This window comes from Mus caroli, unplaced genomic scaffold (assembly GCF_978045245.1).
Source record: "Mus caroli unplaced genomic scaffold, Mus_caroli_1 scaffold_2, whole genome shotgun sequence".
Classification (NCBI taxonomy): domain Eukaryota; kingdom Metazoa; phylum Chordata; class Mammalia; order Rodentia; family Muridae; genus Mus; species Mus caroli.
Genome location: NW_028227257.1, coordinates 22,744,124 through 22,768,115, shown reverse-complemented (window position 1 = coordinate 22,768,115; position 23,992 = coordinate 22,744,124). Strand labels below are relative to the sequence as shown.

The 23,992-nt window shown below is 50.6% G+C and overlaps 1 protein-coding gene and 1 long non-coding RNA gene across 3 annotated transcripts; one reads left to right on the top strand and one right to left on the bottom strand.

Annotated features, from left to right (window-relative positions):
* Window positions 1–42: 42 nt before the first annotated feature.
* On the bottom strand, window positions 43–8,044 carry LOC147005749 (uncharacterized). Its single transcript, XR_015044738.1, has 3 exons — window positions 7,911–8,044; window positions 7,339–7,422; window positions 43–2,781 (listed from the first exon to the last, which is right to left on the bottom strand). It is a non-coding gene; the product is annotated as an uncharacterized LOC147005749 (long non-coding RNA).
* Window positions 8,045–9,588: 1,544 nt separating this feature from the next.
* Window positions 9,589–23,722, top strand: Tgif2 (TGFB induced factor homeobox 2). 2 transcript variants are annotated; one of them, XM_029473816.2, is made up of 4 exons: window positions 9,589–9,736; window positions 13,627–13,852; window positions 21,897–21,996; window positions 22,114–22,418. In XM_029473816.2, exons 2-4 carry the CDS (start codon window positions 13,661–13,663, stop codon window positions 22,416–22,418), a joined length of 597 nt encoding a protein of 198 aa, XP_029329676.1. In that variant the 5' UTR covers window positions 9,589–9,736; window positions 13,627–13,660. The 2 variants fall into 2 exon arrangements, with proteins under 2 accessions (XP_029329676.1, XP_021004764.1); XM_021149105.3 differs by having other exon boundaries at window positions 21,897–23,722.
* Window positions 23,723–23,992: the final 270 nt, after the last annotated feature.

Here is a 23,992-nt window from a genome sequence, read left to right as displayed (position 1 = left end):
GAAACATGAAAGACCGTCTTGATGCAAACACATGAGGCAGTTTAATGACAGAGCTCCGGGCCGACAAGTGTCTCACACAGGAGACAGAGGAATCGGCCCTGAGGCTCAAAAGTTAGGGGTTTATATAGGAAAAAAAGTCGGGGGATAGGGGAAATTGGCGCAGTTACACATAATTGGACAGTTTAAACATCAGCAAGCGGTAAGTGTGAGTCAGGATAACAATAACTCTAAAGGGAGGGTGCTTATCTATGGCGGCAGAGCATCTGGTTAAACTCAAACCGTATCAGAAGGAGACCAGACCAGGTGGCCCAATCTAAAGTGGGCCTGTCCAGAGATTGTCCTTGCATGCCTCTCTTATCTTTATGGCCAGTCAGTTCCTGGAACAGCCTTTGTGCTGGCCTGTCTGGGGCCTTGAATTTGGTTTTCTTTCTTTCATTCCCCTCTTCTTCTACTAAATAATTCTAATCTTAGAATTTTAAAGGGCTGTATCCTCATGTGGTGGGTAGGAATCATATTCTTCTTCTATCTTCACTATAGGTTGATATTGGTGTTGGAGCACCATAAGCTGCACTACATTCACTCTACTGTTAACAAAAGCAATTCCCTGATTTATTAAGCAGGGCCCGAAGATCAATGCCAAACATATAATAAGAAGCGGCCCAGCCAAAGCAGAAAATAAAGTGGTCATCCACGGAGATTTAGAGAACCACGACTCAAACCATCCCTGTTGAGCTTCCCGATCTCGTTTTCTCTTTTCTAGCCTTTCTCTCAATTTCTGCATAGAGTTTCTGACTATCCCCGTGTGGTCTGTGTAGAAGCAGCATTCTTCTTTTAAGGCTGCACATAGTCCACCTTCCCTTAAAGACAATAAATCTAAATCTCTTCTGTTTTGTAATACTACTTCTGACAGGGAGGTCAAGGATTTCTCTAATGCATCGATAGATTTTTCTAGCATGCTTAAATCTTCATTTATAGAATCTCTCAAGGACTTGATTCCTTGTCTACCCTCAATTAAGGCTGATACCCCTGTTCCTACTCTCACTGTGAGACCTACCCCCATCAATGTAGCTAGGGTAAGGGTAACTGGTTCTCTTTTAATTCTCTTATTGGTATATTTGTCTTCTAGGCTGGAGGCAGTATGATAATATACGCGGGGTAAAAGCTGAACCATGACACAAAAATCTTTGGAGGAGTCAAACACATTAGTTGATACACACGGTGTGAGTCCCGTGTTACAGGCCCACCAGCCGACTGGTGTTGGTACAAGGTAATGGCTGGTACTTGTCCTAGATACAGGATGGGTTCGGTTACATAGGTGTTGATGGGAAGGGGATGGTGTCCCTATGCAGAGACCAGGGCTCTTTCCCGACACCTCAGTCAGGGTTAATTTTCTTTCTGTTCCCCATGAGCAGGAAGCATGACTGGTGGTTGTGTTAAAATCTCCATTAAGGGCGATCCCCTCATAATAGGGAGGGCCAGAGGACAGGCATAGCCAGCAGTCAGCTGTAGCATCTGGATCAGTGCTGTTAAGGGCATAAAAGGCTCCTCTAATCAGGTTGAACAGTCTCTGTCCCGTCTAGGGATCTGAGGAGATTGTGGTCGGGGAATCTTGGGGGGGTGACGACCTTGAGGGGGTTCTCAATTATCGGAGCCAGGGGTTTGGGTTTGGCAGGGAGATCCTGCTCTGGGAGGGCCTTGTTAGGTCCTATGGGCACTGGGGATGGACTCACCACAGTCAATTTGATTTTGAAAACTAATCCAGGGTCTTTCCCTACTGCGTCCAATCGCAAACCCCAATTGTTTCCCTTAAGCCAGCTCTGGCGTTCTCGTTTCCCTTGGCCAGTAAATTTTATACGTATGGGGTTGCAATAGTTATCTTTACAAAGTCCATTAGGGCTGTTGAACCAGGCACACCCGCTCTCAAGGTATTTAGAACTATCTCTCTCACCTTGGTTTGGCTGGTCATAGCTAAAAAGGGGCAGTAGCTATGACCAGCCAAGGCCAACCACGAAAGCTTCGGCATCAGTGTGGAGGGGCACCGGACTTTTACTGTGCTGCATGGGGTTGCGAGACCACAGGTGAAGCTTATTGGAATCCTACCTCTACCTGGGACCTGATGCCGAAGCTTTCGTGGTTGGCCTTGGCCAGGGCAAACATAAAATTCTGCAGACCAAAGATTGGCTCGGTAGAACTGTCCCGAGCACCCAAACATGCTCCCTATCCCGCTCGGGACGCACTGTTTATCGGGTGGTGGTTTATGAAGGTCGGTGTGGTCGGGGAGGTCCCAGGTAAGTGACCCGGCTACTAACTTACAGATATCAGGTGCGAGGTCAGGCCACCAGGTCCATGGGGGTTGTACTGTGGTGGTCGACCATACAGTGTCCCTCTCCTCATTAAGCACTTCCCAAGTTTGTTGAATTGGAATATGAGGGTTGAAGTCTCTGTTCTGAGTCGCTCTTGCGACTCAAGCGCAACTTAAGAGGAGTATTAGTCTTTTCCAGGGTCCACTCATCACGAGATCAGTCTCAGGGGGAGCCCTCTTAACATGTGAGGCATGAACTCAAGAGGGGACTCCTTCTACTTTAAGGGTGGTGGCTGTAGTTAATAGTACCAGGTAGGGTCCTTTCCACTGTGGCTCGAGGTTCCCCAATCGGTGCCTCCTTACCAGGACCGTGTCTCCCACTTCAAACTGATGTGGAAACGGTAAGTTGCTGGTGGCATAGGTTTCTTTCAACTGCTCCCAGGTTTCTTTCCTCACGATTTCGAGAGCCTTCAGCCAGGCTAGGAGGCGAGATGAGGGAATGGAGGAAACATCAGGACAAGTTCTATTTTCTACAGTCACATAGATAGGCGAGGGGGTTTCTACCTGTCCTGAACTCTGGGGTCTGTAAGCACAATGTAACTTCCAATTTATCCCCAGCTGTCTGGCCAATCCCTGGCTTACCTGGGAGACAAAGGCAGGCCCGTTGTCTGACCCAATTACCTTAGGTATCCCGAAACGGGGAAGGATTTCTTCGAGTATCTTCTTGGCCACTACATTAGCTGTTTCCCTCTTGGTGGGGAATGCTTCAGCCCACCCTGAAAAGGTATCTACAAAAACTAGAAGGTACTTATTCCCATATCGAGCTGGCTTGACCTCAGTAAAGTTGACCTCCCCGTAAGTCTCAGGCCTATCTCCTCATAAGTGTCTTCCGCCGTGGTACTTGCTGGACCTGGCATTGGTGAGGGCACATGCTCGACAGTTTTTCACTAGGTCTTCTACTGCCTTTTGTAGTCTAGGGATATGGTAAGGGGATCTATTGACTAGCTCTGTCATCTTTTTGGGTCCCAGGTGAGTGAGGTGGTGTATATTAGTCAAGTATTCCAGCCCCTCTTCTTCTGTGAGGATCTTTTTTTCTGTGATCTCCTCAACCAGCTGGGGTGTGGTTTTAATTACCAAAATCATTGGTCCCTGTGCTGCCTCTTTAGCCACCTGGTCTGCCATCTGATTTCCTTTTTCTATCGGTCCGGTTCCCTTTTGATGTCCTGGGCAATGAATGATCGCCACCTTACGGGGCAAGTGGACAGCTTCTAACAAACTAAGAATCTCTTCTTTATTTTTGATGTCTTTTCCAGGGGAAGTCAATAGTCCATACTGTCTGTAGATTGCTCCGTGAACATGAGCCGTTGCAAAGGCATACTGGCTGTCAATGTAAATATGAATAGCCTTTCCCTCTGCTAGCCTTAAAGCCTGAGTTAGGGCAATAAGTTCTGCTCTTTGGGCTGATGTTCCTTCAGGCAGGCTGCTGGCCCATATAACAGACTACCTGTCCACTACCGCTGTCTCGGCTCTGCAATAACCTTCTACCATGAAGCTGCTTCCATTGGTGAACCAGGCCACCGCTCCGGGCCATGGTCAGTCAGTTAAGTATGGCTGAGTCCCAGTTTCCTCTGCCAGTATCTCCTCACTGTGATGTATGGGGGTTTCATTAGCTTCAGGCAGTAAAGTGGCGGCTGCTCAGTCAACAACAAGCTCTGGTAGTGGGTTATCCGGGTGGTTAGTCATCCAGCGGTATGGTGGCTGCTGAATAATGCTGTCAAGGGTGTTCGGGGCCACCACTGTCACATTTTGGCCCATAGTCAATTTATCAGCATCTTTCACCAACACAGCTGTGGCTACTAGTGCCTGTAGACAGGAGGGCCATTCGCTAGCCACGGGGTCCAGTTTCTTTGACAGATAGGCTACTGGGCGCTTCCAAGTCTCTGTGGAGGGCCTCATCGAAGAGGGTAGGAGAATTTTTTAATCCCAGGGGCAAAGGTGTCCAAGTTTGCTGTCCAGCCTGTCCCAAATCTGGGTCTCTCCACTCGAAAGCAAAAATCACTTGGCTTATGGGATGTAGTTTCAGGCAAAAGAATGCGTCCTTCAAGTCCAGAACCGTGTACCGTTGTCTGTCACGGGGGAGAGAACTGAGCAGGTTGTAAGGGTTAGGGACAGTAGGATGAATGTCTTGTACTCTTTTGTTAACTTCTCTTAGATCTTGCACTGGTAGATAATCATTAGTGCCTGGCTTTTTTTTTTTTTTTCAAAGATTTATTTATTTATTATATGTAAGTACACTGTCACTGTCTTTAGACACTCCAGAAGAGGGCGCCATATCTCTTTACAGATGGTTGTGAGCCACCATGTGGTTGCTGGGAATTGAACTCTGGACCTTTGGAAGAGCAGTCGGGTGCTCTTACCCACTGAGCCATCTCACCAGCCCAGTGCCTGGCTTTTTAACTGGCAGCAACGGAGTGTTCCAGGGAGACTGGCAGGGGACCAGAACACCCAGTTCCAAGAGTCTTTGAATGTGAGGCCTGATGCCCTCTCGGGCCTCCTTGCTCATAGGGTACTGTCGTATCCCGATAGAAGTCACACCATTTCTAGCATCACGATGATGGGAGGCACCCTTTTTGCCTCTCCCATGCCCGAGTCTCTACCCAAGCTTGGGGATATCCCTCTAACCAGGTTCCTTCCAGTACTTTTCTCAATGGGGCTGGAGGCTCATGTAATCTGTATTCTTCTTCTAATTTTAGAGCTAAAATGATAGAGGTGGGGGTTTACCAAGTGACTGTGGTTCCTTCCGAGGGAAAGCTTATTTGGGCTTTTAATTTTGATAGTAAGTCTCTTCCCAGTAATGGCGTGGGGCATTCAGGGATGACGAGGAAGGAATGGGTTACTTGGCTTCTTCCTAGATCAACCCTCCAATCAGTGGTCCAAGAATACGGCTTCTGACCAGTGGCCCCAATCACTCTGGTTTTCTTGTTTCTTAATTTTCCCAGTAGCTCTTTCAGGACTGAAAATTCTGCTCCGGTATCAACAAGGAAATCCGTAGGGGTCCCTTCCACAGTTAGGGTCACCCTAGGCTCGGGGAGGGGGTCCGAGCCCCGTCTCCCCTAATCATCATCCTCTATGGTGAGAATCTTGGGCGGTCTGGTGTCTCTTTCATGGGGCAGTCTCTTGCCCAGTGTCCCTTTTCTTTACAGTATGTACATTGATCCTTATCTAGAGGTGGTCGTGAAGGTCCTTCAGGATTCTGAGGTCTTCTCAACCCTGTGTTGCCCATGTACCCTGTCTGTCTATTTCCTCCCGCTTTTCTATAAACTTCCTTACCACCTACAAATGCAGCCAAAATCCTAGTTAAATTTCTTTCCTGCCTTCTATCTTGTCTATCTTCTCTAGCCTCAGCCTCCTTCTCTCTTTCTCTTTTTTCTTCCTCAGTCTCTCTCTTATGGTACACTTTCTCTGCTTCCTTAACCAGGTCTTGCAAAGACAACGTTTGCAGACCTTCTAGGCGTTGTATCCTTCTCCTAATGTCAGAAGCAGACTGCCCAATAAAGGCCATGGCAACTGCCACCTGTTGGCCCTCTGATGTAGGATCAAAGGGGGTGTAGCGCCTATATGATGGGAGAAGACTGCTAGCACGCAGGAGTGCCTGGATTCTATCCCAGCACCAGGGGGAGGAGGGGGAGGGAACTAGGTAAGCGAAGAAACTCAACTACAGGAAAGCTAAAATCACATGTGCTTGACCAACAGGGTATCACAGCTTTTAAGAAGCAGTTAAATGGGAATCCACATGGGATGGAGACAAGAACCTCACATGGGCCACAATCTCCATCCTGAAGACTGGCCTGCTGTGGCTCCTCCTCCATCCATTCCACCTGATCTCTAAGCTCTTCCTAAGTCTCTAGAAGAGAGGTCCGGGCAGGATCCCAGACCTCTTCACGTGAGGTAACTGCCTGTCATAGTCAGTCCCTCTGCCACTCCCATAACTAGGGCAGTGGCCAGTGATTCTTTTCTTTTCCAATCAAAGCAGACTCCTGTGACATTTACTGCACCTCTGTGATCTGGTACCCTAGGAACTGGCAGCTTGGAGACAGAGCCTCCCCACCATGAGCTTCTCTGACCTGCAGTTCTTTGCTATAGAGCAGAGTATAGAGGAAAATGAACCAGTAGCCACTCTCCTGCCTCACTCTAGACCCTCCCCTGAGGTCAGGACCCAGAGCTCATTATCAGGAAGGCTCTCTCCTTCCAGGGATGGATGCAGTCAGGGTCTCCTGCTCTACAGCAGTGGTTCTCAATCCCTGGGGTTGTGACCTCTTTGGGGGCAGTGTCACATGCTGTGGATCAGATATTTACATTATGAGTCATAACAGTAGCAAATTTCGTTATGAAGTAGCAACAAAAATAATATTATGGTTGGAGGTCACCACAACATGAGGAACTGTATTAAAGGGTCACAGCATTAGGAAAGTTGAGAACCACTGCTCTAGAGCTAAGGCTGACCTTGAACTCACAATTCTCCTGCCTCACCTCTGGAGTGCTGGGTTTACTGACATGCTTTGACACACAGGCCTGAGGGAGCTGTTGAGAAAACCTCCAAGTCACTGGGTTCCTTTTTTTTCCGTTTTATGGAAGATCTGAGCATTGAAGCTTTCTCTTTTGAGACAAGGTCTCACAGTGTACCTTTAGCTGGCCTGGAACTCACTGTGTAGACCAGGACGGCCTTGAGCTCACAAAGATCAATTTGCCTCCGCCTCCAAGTGCTGAGATTAAAAGCGTGAGCCACCTCGCTCAGCACAGTTTCTTACTGTATGGGGGCATGGGGGAAAGGTTTCTTGCCACAACAGTCGTGTGTATCCATAGTGCTGGATTTCAAGTTCACGTTTGCTAGAGAAGATTGACTGTACCAAAACTAGATGAGAGCCAGGTGTGGCAGGACAAACAGCCTCAGGAAGCTGAAGTACAAGAAGGATTCCAGACCCCCCACATCTCAATAAATAAATAAATAAGAAGAGAGAGAAATAATAATAACTTACCATCAGGCATGGGGATTCACGTGTGCAGTGCTATTTGAGAACCTGAAGCAAGAATATCCTTGAGCACCGGAGTTTGAGGCCAGCCTGAGAAACAGAGAGACTTGTTACAAACCAAACCAAACACCAGTTGGAAAAAGCTTGTCAGGATTATCAATACGTCTGGCCAAAGTCCCTTCTAGGCCGAATATTATTAGCTGAAAATAAACTCATGCCAGACCTCTCTGACTTGGAACACAGATTTACGGGATTGAATGGTTCCGTGATTATCAGTTACCATCCAGATCCCAGGAAGAGCACCTAGACGTTTGGCTTTCCCAGAACAGCAGTGTGAAGAATTCATGCAAGCTTTAACTTCATGCACAGCTGCCCCAGGATCATGAACCCAGGAATGGGAATGCCTGGGGTGAAGATGCACAGAGCTTAAACTACATTTACAGAGCAGACAGACCTGGCATCTGTCGAGTTCATGGTATATTTAGGCTAGGGAAGTTGTTTATGTCAAATCCTGACACAGAGCCAGCCCCCTCACCCCAACCCTGGATCCTGCCAAGTGGGTCAGGGAGACTCCAGACCTGTCACCCAGCATTCAGTCCGCTCTGCTGCTGGCCATGGGGAGGAACGCGTCACTCATCTGAGCAGACTTGGGGTCACTGGTGGAATCCGTGGAGAGTCCTGTGGGCTTGTGACTGCCTACCAGAGGCTCCTGTCCCAAAGAAAAGATACCTGCTGCACATGCCTAGTATGAGATCCAGGACACATCTTCAGATTCACTGGGCTGTCCCTCTATTTTCCCTCCATGTCATACCTATATGATGGTCCCTGCTTTTTGCCAAGACCTAATTGGTTTTTACTTTTCTTACCTAAGATTTCCCATCTCCTTCATTCTTTCAAAGGTCTGTGGCTGGAATATGACTTGGCTAAGAAATTGCTTGTGACCAACTCTACGAGCCTTGGTTTCTCCATCAGTAAAAAGGGGGGTTCTGGGCAATGTTTTCAAATTTGGATGGCCATCTTGGTTTCAAGGATTTCCAGGCAAGTCCGGCTTCTATGAAACCCACCTCAAGATGCTTTTAATCGGCATCCTGACTGGCTTAGGGCCTTCTGGGAAGAAAACTTAACTTTGGTTGCCAAAGTTTTTGTGACTACAGTGCAACGAAAAACAAGAGCTTGAGTCTGCTGCAGCAATGACAGCTGTTGTCTCTGTCACTTACAGGTGCACCACTCTTAAGTCCGACCCAAGACCCAAACTCAACAGTAAAATGATTAGAAGATAACAGCATTTAAAAAATAATAATCAAGGGAAGACTGTTCGGATGCTGTTGGTTCTGGCACGTGGGTCTCAGGTTTCTGGGCCTATTGATCACAAACCCAGAAAAGGCCTGTTAGCTGGAATTAGGCTATGCCACACTTACGCAGACAGCAAGAGACAGTCAGTCGGTCAGGGAACTTGGACGCAAGGAAAACTTGAGGAAAAATGACCCTAGCCTGGACCGCTGGAAGCGCCTAGCCTCACCCTCTCCAACTGGGGTTAGCCACCAAGGGAATGGCTCGGGGCTCTATCATTAGACCCACCTGGCCAAAGGACACTGGCACACGTGGTAAGGCAGGGACCAGCGAGTAACTGCGGCCACCTCCAAATTGCGACACGGTACCTGCCTCACCCACGCTCCTGGGGTGCAGCCTGTACTCACCCCTGGCCGACCCTCTGCGCTAGGCTTGGGGTTTTATCCCAAGTGGTCTTCGCCGCGCCGTTTGTCTTACGAGCGGACAAAACAACAACTGGTCCCTTAGCACCTGGGAGTTACTCTGAGCCTACTGAGCCTCAGTTTCTCCATCCCCACAAGGGCAAGCTCCCAGAGGAGGAAGCGAACTTACAAAGGTACGGGGACTGGCACCCTTTGTGCCCGGTAGTGCCCCCACCCCCATGGAGGAGCACACAGTAGGCGCTCCGGAAACACTCTTTGAAAGGAGGAGAGGGCCACTTCCTGCCCTGGAGCTGACTCGGAGAGCCCTGGTCCCACCGCTCCGCCCCGGGCCCGGGCCATGCTGCATTCCTAAGGTGGGTGGGCGCAGGAAGGAGGTGCCGCGGGCCCGCCCCCTCCGACGCGTGGGCGGGGCGAAGCCCCCTGGCTCTGCGGGCCCGCCCCCGAGGGTGGGCGTAGCTGGCCACGCTCTGCACAAAGTTTGTTTCTGCCTCGGGGCGGTGGGGGAGGGTGCGGCGGGCGCGATGGGAGGAGAGGGGATCTGACGTCAGGTCGCGAGGTGCTTTCCAGCCGCGAGCTGTCAGGCGGGTGTCAGACCCGGCAGGTACGCGGCGCGTTCCCCCGGCGCCCCCCGCCCCGGCCGGGTGGTCCCGCACCCCACCGAGGCCGCGTGGGCCGGAAAGCCGCCAGGGAAGGTGAGTGCGGGGCGCCGGGGGGCTGGAGACGCGGGAGGAGGCGCGCGGACAACTTGGAAAGTTTCTTGGGGCGATGGGGCGGGGGAGGGGGCGTCGTCCCGGCGCGTGCGACAGTGGGTGTGTGAGCCCCCGGGCTGTGTGTGAGTCGGGACCGCGGAACGCTGGCGCGGAATGCCGAGGTTGGGGGGGGGGGCCCTGTTCGGGGTCCTTGAGGGAGGACTCGGCTCCCAAAGCTCCTCTGGGAGAGGGCAGCCGGTGCCCTGCAGCGGGGTGAGCGCGCGGGGAGCGGGTTTGTTTGGTTTCAAAAGTGCACGTTGCTAACCGCCGGCAGCCCCCCCCCCTCCCGCACGGCGACCGAGCGGGACCGGGGGCCGCCGAGTGACAGCTGGAGGTGGGGGCCGCGGGCGGGGCTCCGACGGAGAGGGCTTGGGAGCCCGCGCGAGTTCCCCTTTCCTTTGGAACAAAGGAAAGTCTGTCTCCGAGGCATCTGTCACTCCCGGGCGGGCCAAGGCTGTGGGGCGCGTGGGGCTGGCGACGCGGAGAAAGTTTGTGCGCGCCGGGACCCCGGGATCAGGCGAAGGGCAGCCGAGCGTCTTGCGGGGGCTGTGCGCGTCCCCGATGTAGGGGGGGCGGCCAACATGGAGTCCGGGCGCAGAGTTGGGGGGGGGGCGGCGCGGAGGTTGGAGCCCAGCCCCCTCTTTTCCCCTCCCCCTCCGGGCCGAGTTCGGAGCACAAAGCCGAGCGCGCACGCTCCGGCGGCCCCGCGCCCCAAGAGTCACCCTGCGCGGAGTACCAGGGAACGGGTTGGGAACTAAACTTTTTCCTGTCCCAAAATGGACACGTGAGTTTTTTTTTTCTTGCAAAGTTCACCCCCCCACCAACCCCCAAGCGCCGGGTGGCGGACCGACAGGGGAGCTGTTGCTCGCACCGTGACTCTGGTGGGGGACAGTTGAGTGAGGGTGCCTTGAGCGCCGGCGGATTCGTCGGCGCCCCATGAGCCATGTGCTCCGCTGCGTCTGGGCCGCGGGGGAGGCTGCGCGCTTTGTGTGAACTGCTGGGAACTCCAGCCTCAGTGTGCGGCCCGGGGGATTGTATCTGGAGCTGGGCGAGTTGTCAGAAAGTTCCTGTGGGAGTGGCTGCAGATGGTGTTGTGGGAGTGTGTAGGAGATTGATGGGGTGCAGTGTCCAAGGGGTGCCTCCAATAACCCAGTTAGTATAAAAAAACTGATGGATGGCCGGTGTGGTGACGTGCGTGCTCCTGGGTCGGAGAGATCGTGGGTGGGCAGGTCACTTGGAGTTCGTGGGTGGGCGGGTGCAGGAGTTGGGCTAGTTTCGAGAGTCTAGTCGTTGGTCTAGTATATAGTGTGTAAAGCTATGTGTGTTTGTAAAACTCTGGGAACTTGCGGGATGTGAGCAGTGGGTCGGATCGGTTATTCAAACAGTGCTCAACTTGCAGGAGGGAAATTGAGGTATCGCTGGTGTGCGTGTGTGTCTAACCTGCAGACAGCCCTAGGGTGCAGGACCCAGAGGTGGGGAAACTTCATGCGGAGGGGTGCTCTTCTGGAAGGGGAACTCTGAAGACTGGGTTCTGGCAGGCAGCCAGAGTGGAATAAGTGAAGATAACCTTGAGTAAACTTGTCACCCACCGCCAGCGCTGCCTTCCTGAGCTGGTCTCGCAGCTGTCCTGGTGGCTGACTTACATGTCTGCCCTCAGAATAAATCCTCCTGAGTTCCTCTGAGTAAACACTGCCTCTGAGCAGTGCCCGGTTCACCTCCAGGTGGCCTGGCTGAAGGTAGACCCTTCCCTCGAAAGTCTGGCTTAGCCAGCCCAGAGATCTGGGCTCAGGCCCAAGTCGAGGAAACAAAACCTGGGAGATGGCAGAGTTTTTTGGCTGGGCCTGCTGAGGAGCTGTTAAAAGGCAAAGAAGGGAGGAGCCTGCAGATCCTGGACCAGCCTTGGCCTAGAACTTGTGCTATTAAAATGTAAATTTCTTTTGCTTTTGTGAACGAGAACTTTGTCTGCTGGAGGGGCAGCTGATAGGAGTTATCTAGGCAGAAACCTTCCTTCACGGACCAGGGGAGGAGGAGGGCTTCAGACTCTGAAAGGACACTTCAGAGTGGGATCACACAGCCCAGTGGAAGTTAAAGCAGGGACCAGAGCCACACACTTCATTGGTCAGGATTCTGAGATTAAGTCTGGACCAGGTCAGAGGCCGGACCAAGGAAGAAGGTCTAAAAACCAACGGAGGAATGACTCAGTACGCACACAGCCTGCCTGCGGCAGGGGCGGCAGGACTTGGTGAACAGTTACCAGACCCGCCTCCGGGCCTTGGAGGGAAAATTACCCGATTCCAAATCCTTCTTTATAATCAGTCTTAAAAGATGGGACATTTTTTATTTTATTTTTTTATGTGTGTGGATTTTCACCCGCACCTCGGGGGTCGAGAGAGAGCATCTAATCCCCTGGAACTGGATTTTGGGTGGTTGTGTTCCTCCATGTGGGTGTGGGGAGTGGAACCCACCGCTTCTGTAAGAGCGCGTTACAGCAAATGCTCGTAATTGCTGGCCTATCTCTTCCAGCCCCAGAAATTCACTTTTAAAATAAGCAGGCATGGGGACCTGGGGGAGGGGGAAGGCTGGAGAAACAGCTCAGTGGGACTTGTTGCTCTTCCAGAGAGCCTGGGTTCAGATGCCAGCACAGAGGGCTCACAACAATCTAGCTCCAGTTACGGAGAATCTGCCTCCTTCTGTCCTCCCAGGACTCTGCGTGTGTGGTGCAGAATGTTTATATATATAAAATAAGTAAAATCCTGGGAGGGACGGGGAGAGAAGGGATTTGGTGGGAGGAGGAAAATAAGAGAAAAGAGCACTTTGGTCAAAAGATATTTTATATATGTATATATAATAAAATTTTAACTAAAACATTCTAAAATCCTCCCCCCCCCCCAACTAACTGCTGAACAGCTCTGTAGAGCGAGCAGCCTGTTGAGCGCATCCCTTCGTACATGGGACCTTGTAACAGTGGGCTTTCATGGCCGACCTCTTCTCCCTGAGCATGTGCTCAAGGTCCATCCATGTCGTAGCACGCATCAGAAGTGTGCTCTCTCTTTTATAATTTGTTTGGTTTTATGTGTATGAATGTTTTGCCTACGTGCGAGTGTGTCTACACCACGTAGATGTCCATGGAGGTGACAAGAAGGCACTGGATTCCCTGGAACTGGGAGTTACAGGTAGGTGGCTGTGAGCAACCATGTGAGTGCTGGGAGCCGAGCCAGGTCCCCTGGAAGAGCAGCAGCCAGTGCTCTTAACCACTGAGCCATCTCTCCAGGCCCACTGTATTTCTTTTTATGGCCAAATAGCTCGTTTGTTCGGCCATCTGTTGAAGATCTCTGGATCGTTTCCACCTTTTGAACGTTGGGCTTCTGAGAGGGGCCAGGTGTGCATTTCTCTTGAGTAGCTAGCTAGTAGTGAGATTGCAAGTTTCCCCTATTAGCAGATTTCAAAAGAGTTAAGTGAGGTAATAGATGTTAAGTTTCCAGGACAGCCTGGCAAACAGAATCCAAGCTGAGAATTGGCACTGGGGAGGAAGAAGCAGAAAGATCGCCTGGGCTATGGAGTGAGTGAGATGCTGTCTCAGAACCACAGGATGAAGCTGTAGTTCTTTCTAGTCTTCTGTTTTTAAAAGGCGCCACCTACGTCCCAGTGGTCCCTCTTGGTTCCATGAATCGTGGCATTTAGGATTCATCCAGCTTGCTCAGGCTCTGGTGCTACTGTCCAGGGTTTGAGACTATGACCCCTGCTTGTGAGGGTGAACTCAATAGGAGCCTAAGGCAAGGGGGACAGGCACTAAGTGGTAATGTTCTCCCCATCCCCTTTGTCACTTGTCCCAGGCTCCCCAGAGGTCCAGCTTAGCCACTAAGCACCATGTCGGACAGCGATCTAGGCGAGGATGAGGGGCTCCTGTCACTGACCGGCAAGAGGAAGCGCAGAGGGAACCTGCCCAAGGAGTCAGTAAAGATCCTCCGGGACTGGCTCTATCTGCACCGCTACAACGCCTACCCCTCAGAGCAGGAGAAGCTAAGTCTCTCTGGACAGACCAACCTCTCGGTGCTGCAGGTAAGAGGGGATCAGGCATCAGTCTCTAGCTCTGTCCCCACTCCTTGTGGCCTCGGCCTATCATAACCCCTGCTGGGATAAGATGGGAAGCCCTCTCCTGGCTGGCCCCCAGGGAAGTGAGGTCGCTGAGGCTGCACTGGAGGCTTCGACCCTGAGGAAGGGATGAGGAGCGGTTCTTGTTGACCTTGGAGGTGAGAAGACCCAGGAGCAGAGGTTCTGGGGGGCAGCCCAGAGCACTTGCTTAAAAATGAGTTGAGTGAACTGAGGAGATGACCCAGGGGTTGAGAGCGCTTCCTGCTCTTCCTGTGCATCCGTGTTCCGGCCTCTGCACACAGCGGGCAGCTCAGAGCCTTCTATAACCCCAGCTCCAAGGGCTTCTCGCCTCTACAAGTGCACATATGCCCATGGAATTTTTTTTTTTTTTTAATTTCTTGATGTAAAAGAGAAGGTCTTTTAGCCGTCGAGCTGGAGGTAGGTAGACAAGCCGGCACACGCCTGTGATCCCAGCCCTCAGAAGGAAGAGGAGGAGGCTAGTTACACATTCCTCTCCTGAGCCTGGTGGAACTGTTAGGAGGAACGCATTTTAACTGGATATAAAAGGACCTTTGTGAACCGCATTGAGGGGCACACTCGAGAGGCTTGTACTAGAAGTTGTGTCTCTTTTCAGTTGTCCTGCCGACCAGCAGATGGGTTTGCTCTTTGCATAATGCTGACACCCCACCCCCACCCCACCCCCCAGCGCTCTGGGTCTGGGTTGGCTCTCAGCACCCTAGTTTATGCAGTCGGCCCTTGGTCTAGGCCAGAGACCTGCCCCTGGCTGGCTGGCCTTACTGCCCCTTTCGTGAGCCAGCAGGCCTCCTCTTGTTTCTCTCCTCTGGCCTGTCTACCATCTCTTCAACCCACAAGCTGGCTCCTTCCTCCCGTTACCTCACCTGATTCTGCTACTTCCCCGGCTTCTCACCTCTGTTCCTCCTTCCGGGAAAAGGCACAGCAAGTGGTCAGCCTATAAAAATTCTGTGACCTCACGCTACACCCTAGACGGCCGTAATCCCAAGTCTGTCTTGAGACAGGGTCTAGACTCAAGTTATAGGACCTGATTGTCAGCCCAACCTTTTCACAAGAGGACTCTGGATCTCAGCCAGTCTGCTACTGTTGCCCTGAGCCTCATTTCCTCATCTGACAATGGAAAGAGGCTTGGAGCATTCTCAAGAATTTAAACACCATTTGGGGTGCTCTGCAGCATGGAACATTTCACATTTAATTCCTGGGCCCAGCTCCTACTACTAGGATACTTTCAAGGAACATCTAGCCTGGGGGTGTGGGGTACAGATGGATTAATACTAAGACAAACCAATAGGGACAAGGGAACGAAGAGTCTGGGACCTCTTTCAGTACTCCCCGGAAGGTGTCTTTGAACTTACATGCTCTAGAGACACATAGGCAGAGACAAAAGGCCGAGAGTTTGAGACCAGAACTGGACAGACAGCCTTTGCTGGTCCCCCTGCCTCCAGCCTTTTATCTTTCAGTCACAGAAGTACAGATCAGATCATGTGACACATCCTCGGATGGGGTCCAGAATTCAGAGCACCCTCTGCAGTACTTCCTGGAGCTAGCCAGGTTATGACTATCCAGGGTCAATCCTGGCCTTGGTTTGTTTCACTCTCATCAAGCATTTGTCTCTTGCAAACCCTGCTTGCTGTTTGGGGCCATTGCAGTACATCCCTATGGCTCCTCACACATGGCCTGTCAAGCTACTTGTCACACAGTATTGAAATTTCTTCTTGTCAGGGACACTATTTCTCAAAACTGAGAAATGGACTGACCGTTTTTAAAAGTTGCAGAATGGGCTGAGTGGTAAGGCCCTGACTGGCCTAGCGCACCAGAGCAGGGTTCTCCAGCACTGCACACAAGAGCTGTTCTGTGGCCCTGCCTCCCCTCTCCATGCTAACTTTAATCATAAATGTGTATTACAAACAAAACTGAGTTTAAAACGTTTATTTTTGCTCTTATAAATAGCTATCAGACCAGTTTTCCAAAGTAAATAAATTTACTGTAGCGTATTTTGCCCCTGCTCCAGATGTGTAGTTGGACATGATGCATCTACTTGTACAGGCCAGAGTGAAAAGAGAAAGTCAAAATGTCCTTGCAGAGACCAACGAGGTTTACAGGACCATAGCTTCACTTCAGCATCCAAGTATAGGGCAGGGATCAGCCACTAGAGTGTACAGAGAATTAGAGACAAGTGGGGACCATTTGGCACTCCCTAAAGGCTCCCTCACATCAGCCTCAGCAGCGCACCCACCTCTTTTGAAGACTCTTCGGGCACCTCAAGTGCCTGAGTGGAAATTGACAGCTCCAGTTGGCCTTGCCCTTTCTCACACTCCTTTGAGATCTTGAGCCCCTGTACACATTTCCCTTCCATGTTACGGAATATAACGTTTTGGTTTGTTTGTTGAGATAAGGTCTTGCTATGGAGCCCTGGATGGCATTGTCTCATTAAAAAATCTAGCTGCCTACACCTTTCAGTGCTGGGCCTAAAGGTACCACAGCAGAGGCTTGTCTGTTTTGTTGTTGTTTAAGCTTTGTTTGATGGGTGTTTTTTTTTGTTGTTTTTGTTTGTTTGTTTGTGGCAGGTCATCCTGACCTGATAGTTCTGGAACTCTCTGTGTGGACCAGACTGGCCTCTGGCCTCTGGCCTGCAATTCACAAAGCTCTACCTGCCTCTGCCTCCAGGGTGCTGGGATTAGAGGTGTGTGCCACCACGCCTTGCTGGAATGCAACTTCTTGATTCCATGCTTTTCCTGTTACCAACATTACCTGTCACTCACTCCAAGACACCAGTTGCCTGTTTACAAGTCTGTCTCGTCTCTGACCCTGCTGTGGGCTCTGATTACCAGGTTCTTTACTCTGACCAGGGAACCCCAACCTCTAAAGGAATCAGCTGCTTCCACAGGACCTGGGCATCTATCTCTACTGGACCCGGCTAAATGCTGGCTGCATTTAGGTGGCACAGAGTTCTGTGGGTATGGGAAGCAGAGACCTTAGTTTTGTTGTAATTGCTCCACTCCAGGTGTTTTTTAAAATCAGTGTCTGCCAGGAAAGGGCTAAGTCATTGCTACTGGAGAAAATGAAATGGTGGTGGAAAGGATCGAGGCTTTGTATTTAGTTTCAAATTTTCCTTTGCTCTTAAGGACATTTCCAAGCTCTCCCACCAAGCCACACTGCTGCCCCAAAGGAAGAACATTAAATGAACTAGCCACTGGCCCAACAGGTATCTGCATTATGCCAAGCTGGTTTCTTCTCCCTGGGGCACCTCTTTTGATTGTGTCTTTTTACTTGCCCTGGAGCCCTGTCATTAGCAAGTCAGTGAGTCATGTGTTTGCTAGGCTTTGTCCAGGGCAAGGCAATTGGGAGAAAAAGGCACCTCCTCCTTCCCCAAAAAACAACAAAATTGTATTGTGGAGGATTGGCATGATCCTTGGGACTGTCAGAGCCTATATTATTGATTGGATTCATCTGGTTTCCTGTTACAGGACTGCCTGGAGGGTTCTGAGTCCATTTCTTAGCTTCCGCACCACCTGGGCTGCACTAGGAGGGTTCTGCACTGTGATGAAGACAGTCAGAACTGCGCCTCTTAAGTCCTTTTCTGACATTCCTGAGCCCACCAGCTGCATAGCTAATCCCCTGGTTAGGCCCAGGGGAAGAAAGGAACCTGGAAAGGCTATGTAGGAGTGGCCTGTCCCCCTGGGCAGGCAGTCACTATATTTACAGCCTGTCCTGTCCTATCTAAGCTGAGTCTTCCATAGGCAACAACATGTCACCTATCCTGCAAGGCTCCTGTGTATTTTCTGAGTTTCTGTGTGACACTGTTGTTACAGAACTATTGGTACTCAGCAGAACAGGTTAGATAAATCCCTGTTCTAAGTCTGAAGAACAGCTCTCTAGAGACCTTGTTTAAAAGCATGCATTGCCAGGTGGAGGTAGCAGCTCACATCTATGACTACAGGAGGATCACCACCAGTTCAGGTCAGCCTAAGCTACAGAGACCCAGTCACAAAAGAAATCCAAAACTTGCCATGGTGGTACATACCTTTAACCCTAGCACTCAGGAATAATTTGAGGCAGGTAGATGTTAAGTTCCCAGCCAGGGCTACATAGTGAGATGTGAGACCCTAATCTAAAAAAGAAAAATAAATCTAACAACAAAACCAAACCATCTTTGCAACCCCATTTCATCCTACCTGCCTAGAATCCATAGAGCAGATGAAAATAGCCACTTTAACAGATTTTTTTAAATCCCTCCCAAGAACTAGGGATGAAACTTGGTGATAGGGCACTTATCTAGCACACACAAGGTCCTGGGTCAGTCCCTAGTGCTGGGACAGGGAAAAGTGAGACGCATCTGTGATAAAGGGCTGAGCATGAAGTTCAGTTCGCAGAGTACTTCCCTAATCGTCAGAGCTCTGCTGTGGTCCCCAGCACTGCATAAATCTAGGGGTTGCTCTCATCCCCTCGGGGTGCAGTTTTATGGAAGAAGACAAGCAGTAGGTCCACCACACAGCCTGTGGAACAGGGTGAGTGTGGAGGGTGTCCTGGGCTCGCTGCCCACACAGCTGGCAGCTGGTATCCAGAAAGCCTTCTTGCTTTCTTCCAAGCTTACATTCATCTCCAGCTTTGCTGGACAAGTCACTAAAATGGTACCTATTTCCTGTTCCCACCTCACTCACAGCCAGAGGTAAAAGAAAGGCACATGGCTCCTATTCCAGGTGACTGAAGGAGGTAGGAAGCAGGTGATAGGTGGTGCCTTTGGTGGGGGGAAGGGTCTAAAGCCTGCTCCCTCCTGCTGTCTGGTCAGGTGTAGCCTTCAAACCTGAACTCCTAGTGATGGCCACTACCTCAACAGTGGAGATCATCAACAAAACCATGTCACGATAAAGATTAAATGAGTAAAGTTTTGTGTTTAAGTGATGCTTTTAAGATTATGAGAATTAAGCCGGGCGTGGTGGCGCATGCCTTTAATCCCAGCACTCGGGAGGCAGAGGCAGGTGGATTTCTGAGTTCGAGGCCAGCCTGGTCTACAGAGTGAGTTCCAGGATCAGCCAGGACTACACAGAGAAACCCTGTCTCGAAAATCCAAAAAAAAAAAAAAAAAAAGATCATGAGAATTACTTAAACTGTCCTTGTGGCAGGAAAGGGAAGATGGAGGGAGACTCTAGCCTCCCAGTGCTGGAATTACAGGTGTGTGCCATCATAGCTGACTTCATTAACTCAGCGATCCATTAGCATTTGTTTTTTATCGCTCATAGTTGCAGAGGCTTGGTCCGGGATTGCTTGCTCATTGTTTCTGGCCTGGTTACGAAGCAATGGCATAGCAGTGTGCTGGACAGTGGGGAAGCTGTTTGTGGCCAACAGGAAGCAGATAGAGATGGATCTCATAGGTTTATATACTGTTCCTTCCTGTTTCTGGGTATGTCCTGGTGGTCATTCACCTGTTTGTTTACTGCCATTGCATAACCAGATGATGTCAGCACCTCAGGGCAGGGCATATGTTAAAAGGCAGCCCCAGCAAGCACCAGTGACTGGCCTGAAGCATAAAACGATGATGAATAAGAAGCCCTGAAAGAAGATTAGGAGAATGTAGGAGGCTCTAACTCAACTGTTTCAGAGACTTCATGAGCTGGCCTCAGGGTCCTGAGACAGATAGGGAGAGAAGTGACCATCTGGGTCCTGCCAGCTGAGATTCTGCCTTCTACAAGGCTGAACTCTAAGTGTGTTCACCAGGAATGCTGAAGGCGGCCCAGTCATTTTACAGAATAAAAGTTGGATGCACTGTGCTCAGTAAGTAGTAGCTGTTAAGAGAGCTCGGCACTGGAGGTACAAAGCCTGTGTCTTGGTCCATCAGTAGGCAAGAAGTGTTCCGGGAAGAAGGGAGTGTGCTATGTAGAAGGTGTATGTAGAAGGTGTAGCGTTCTTTGGAGGTTAAGTTTGGTTTGGAGTTTTTTGGGGGGTGGGGGTCGAGATGGGTTTCTCTGTGTAAACGGTGCTGGCTGTTCTGGAACTCACTCTGTAGACCAGGCTAGCCTCAAATTCATAAGAGATTCATCTGATTCTGCCTCCCAAGTGGTGGGATTAAAGACATGTGCCACCTTCACCCCTCAGGGTTTACATATCCAAAGCCTTTGCCTCTAGAGTGCTGAGATTAAAGATTGTCTTGTGTTTTGTTTGTTGTTACTTTGTTTTGAATGAGCAGGGCCTAAAAGCAGTTGCACATGCTGACAGCAAAAGAGCAGGAAGGAATGGTGTCGGGTTGGAAAGGTAAACTGGACAGGAGGGTCTTAGTGCCCTGGCTCCTTAATCTGGACTCAGACTAGTGGTAGTAGGGAACAGTCAGCCACTTCCTAGCCGTATCACATTGAGAACATAAAATGGAAAGAGGTCAGAAAGAGAGCTGTGAAGCCAGGAGTGAACTCAGTGGTAATCACTTGCCTAACATGAGCAGGACTGTGGGTGTAATCCTCAACACTGCAAAGACAGTGGACACGTGGGCACAGGGTGTTAGGCCTGTTCCCATCCTACACGCACCTTGAGCTTTGAAGCATGAGACAGCATACAGAGAGGGATGACAGACCTCATGGCCCTAGTGTAGCTTGGAAGCAATCTCTCCTCTCCATGGTAGCCCCTTCGGTATCTCTCTGTGTCTCTGGTCTATAGCTGCTCTACAGGCCTAAGAGTGAGTGACTAGTTTTCCTAAACAGTCAAACATTTTCCTCCCTGCACCTCCTTAAATATAATCTGAACTGCTATCGCCATCCCATCCCCCAATTCTCCGCATAATTGGCCACCCCTTTGCTTAGAACCTTCCTATGGGACTGGTGAGATGAACTGAGGATCAAGGGTGAAGGTGCCACCTGCCACAGAGGCTAAGGACCCACAAGATGAGGAGAGAACCAACCCCCACAAGCCATTCTCTAACCTCTATGGGCACATGATGAGCACCTGCGCACACTTGTGTGTTCATGCCCATCGCTTGGGAGGCAGAGGCAGGTGGATGAGTTCCAGGTCAGCCTGATCCACAGAGTGAGTTCCAGAGCAGCTCGTTGTGATACACAGAATCCCTCTCTCAAAAAACCAAAATATAAAGCCAAGCACAGTGGCTTTTTTATTTTTTAAGTTTTATTTTATTTATATGAGTACACTGTAGCTGTCTTCAGACACCAGAAGAGGGCATCAGATCCTTTTTATAGATGGTTGTGAGCCACCATGTGGTTGCTGGGATTTGAACTCAGGACCTCTGGAAGAGTAGTCAGTGCTCTTAAATCACTGAGCCATCTCTCCAGCCCAAGCATGGTGGCTTTAATCCTGGTAATCAGGAAGTAGAAGCATTTGAGGCCACCTTGGTCTACATAGTGAGTTCCAGAACAGCCAGAGCTTTACAGTGACCCAGTCTCAAAAAAAAAAAAAAAGAATAACATAAAAATCAGTAACTTGTATGGCTCCCTGTGTTCATAGTAAAACTAAATCCTCATCCTAAGAGGTGACCTCAGATAACCGTACTGCACCAAGCCACAAATGCCTGCCTTTCAGCATTTCTCATAGGTACTCTCCAGCCACTTTGCAAGTGTGGCCTCACTGTCTAGCCTTGGCTTTCACAGAACTCCTATTTAGACCAGGCTGGCCTTGAACTCATGGAAATAGGTACATCTACCTCTGTCTCTTAAGATTTCAATTGAAAACTATTCCCTCGCCGGGCGTGGTGGCGCATGCCTTTAATCCCAGCACTTGGGAGGCAGAGGCAGGCGGATTTCTGAGTTCGAGGCCAGCCTGGTCTACAAAGTGAGTGCCAGGACAGCCAGGGCTACACAGAGAAACCCTGTCTCGAAAAACCAAAAAAAAAAAAAAAAAAAAAACTTGAAAACTATTCCCTCCACCCTTCCACTGGCTGGCATCTTGTCTGAGATGTTTGCTTCTGTCTTGGTGTCATGGGAGCATTTTGTAGGTCTTTTGAATGTAGTTAACTGATAAATATTTTTAACACTCTTTTTAGATATGTAACTGGTTCATCAATGCCCGGCGTCGTCTTCTCCCTGACATGCTTCGGAAGGATGGCAAAGACCCTAATCAGTTCACCATCTCCCGTCGTGGGGGTAAGGCCTCAGATGTGGCTCTCCCAAGGGGCAGCAGCCCCTCTCTGCTGGCTGTGTCAGTTCCAGCCCCCACTAACATGCTCTCCTTGTCTGTGTGCTCCATGCCACTCCACTCAGGCCAAGGTGAAAAGCCAGCAGCACCCTTCCCACAAGTGGAGCTGGAATCCCCCAAGGCCCTGGTGACCCCTGCTAGCACACTCACCCTGCTGACTAGGGCAGAGGCTGGAAGCCCCACGGGTGGACTCTTCAATACGCCACCACCCACACCCCCAGAGCAGGACAAGGATGACTTCAGCAGCTTCCAGTTGCTGGTGGAGGTGGCGCTGCAGAGGGCTGCTGAGATGGAGCTTCAGAAGCAGCAAGAGCCAGCCCCACCTTTGCTACACACTCCGCTGCCTCTCGTCTCAGAAAACGCCAAGTAGGCACCTGCTCCCGGGTGGCTTGAGGTTCCTGGCTCACTGCCCTTTCATGCAGAGGGTTATCCATGTACGGATCACTGCCAAGCATCAGGACCATTCTGTCCAGTCCTCAGCTGATGTCGCTGCGCTGCACTGTTACGGGGCCTGTACTCTGCTGAGTGCCATTCCTTCAAGCGTCCTCTCCGAGGAGACCAAGGCACCAGAGCCAGGCATGGTGTTGCTGCTGCTCCTCCAGAGAGCCCTGGGACACCTGCAATCCAGCCTGCTTTTCCTAGGCAGGCTCAGGAAAGCTGCCAAGTCCAGACTTGAGCTGGGTCCAAGCCGCCCCTAAGCTGTGCCTCTTTTGGTTGAGCCAGGTGTGCACATTCCAACCTATTCAAAGGACAAAGGAAATGCCCAGCAGATGTCACAGAACCGACTCCAGTTGAATGTTTAGATTTTTGCTAAATTGTTTTATTTTCCTTTTGCTGTGGTTTGTGTTAATGGCAGTAGGTAGCCCAGAAGCACAGGTGTGGGGAGAGCACCTTACACGGTGGGTGGAGCTTGGTAAGTGGGTAATATCCCTACCCACAGGATGATTGTATAGGGACCAGCAGGCTCTCTGCAGTCGTGCTGAGTTCAGACTAGAGTGGCTGTTTAATTCTTGGTTTGGTCTACCCTGTTATAGAAGACGGAAGGGAAATACCCACGGGTGGTGGGGTTATTTGCACCAGACACAGAAGGGGACAAAGCCACAACCAAGTCCAAGCAAGCCAGACAGTCATTTAGACACAGCAGAGACAGATGATAAAACCACAGACACACTTGTTTCTATTGTCTTTGGGGGTGGTTAAGCTAGACTGAAACAGTTCTGTTTTTCTCTCCATTCTGCGTAACTCCCCCCGATCCTGCACCACCTTTGTAGCTTGTTTCAGATTTATTCTGGAGCTTGGCAAGAATGTCATGTGCCAGCATCTCCTACTTGGGAAGAGTGAGCCATCTGCTGGTCAGGAGGCCCTTCAGAATGCCGCTTGTTCACAGAGGCGGCTGGAACCTTCCTGGAGGAGAGGCTGGTGGGGAGAGGAGAGACTGGCCCACCTGCCTGGGAGCTGTGTCTGTTTCACCTCCCTTCAGGTTGGGATTGCAAGGGCCTGCCTAAATTTCCCGGGGAAACAGAACACACTTGGTCTTAATCTCTTCCCTTCTCCCTGTTTACTTTGCTTAGTTTTCAGCAACAGTATACCCCATCTTTATATATCCTAAGAAACACTAATCCTAGATTTTTATTAACCAAAATACTTGTGTTCTGAATAACCAGAAGATGTGAGGAGCCCTGACTGTGACCTGAGGTTCACCCGGGTGTGAGCACAGATGGGGCTCTTGGATGTTGACTGGCTTGGAGTGCCTGTTCCAGAGGAAGGCAGAGACCACTCTGGCCTTTCTAGGGAGCCCCTGAGGCTTACCAGGCTTCCATACCTCTCCTGAGTGGCTTCACCCATCCCTTGCTGTGCAAGTGGGCGCAAGAATGGCTATTTGTAAGGGGCTGCTTCCCTAGGCTCTGCCTCGTGCTTCCCTCTGGCTTCCTGTCCTGCAGTAGA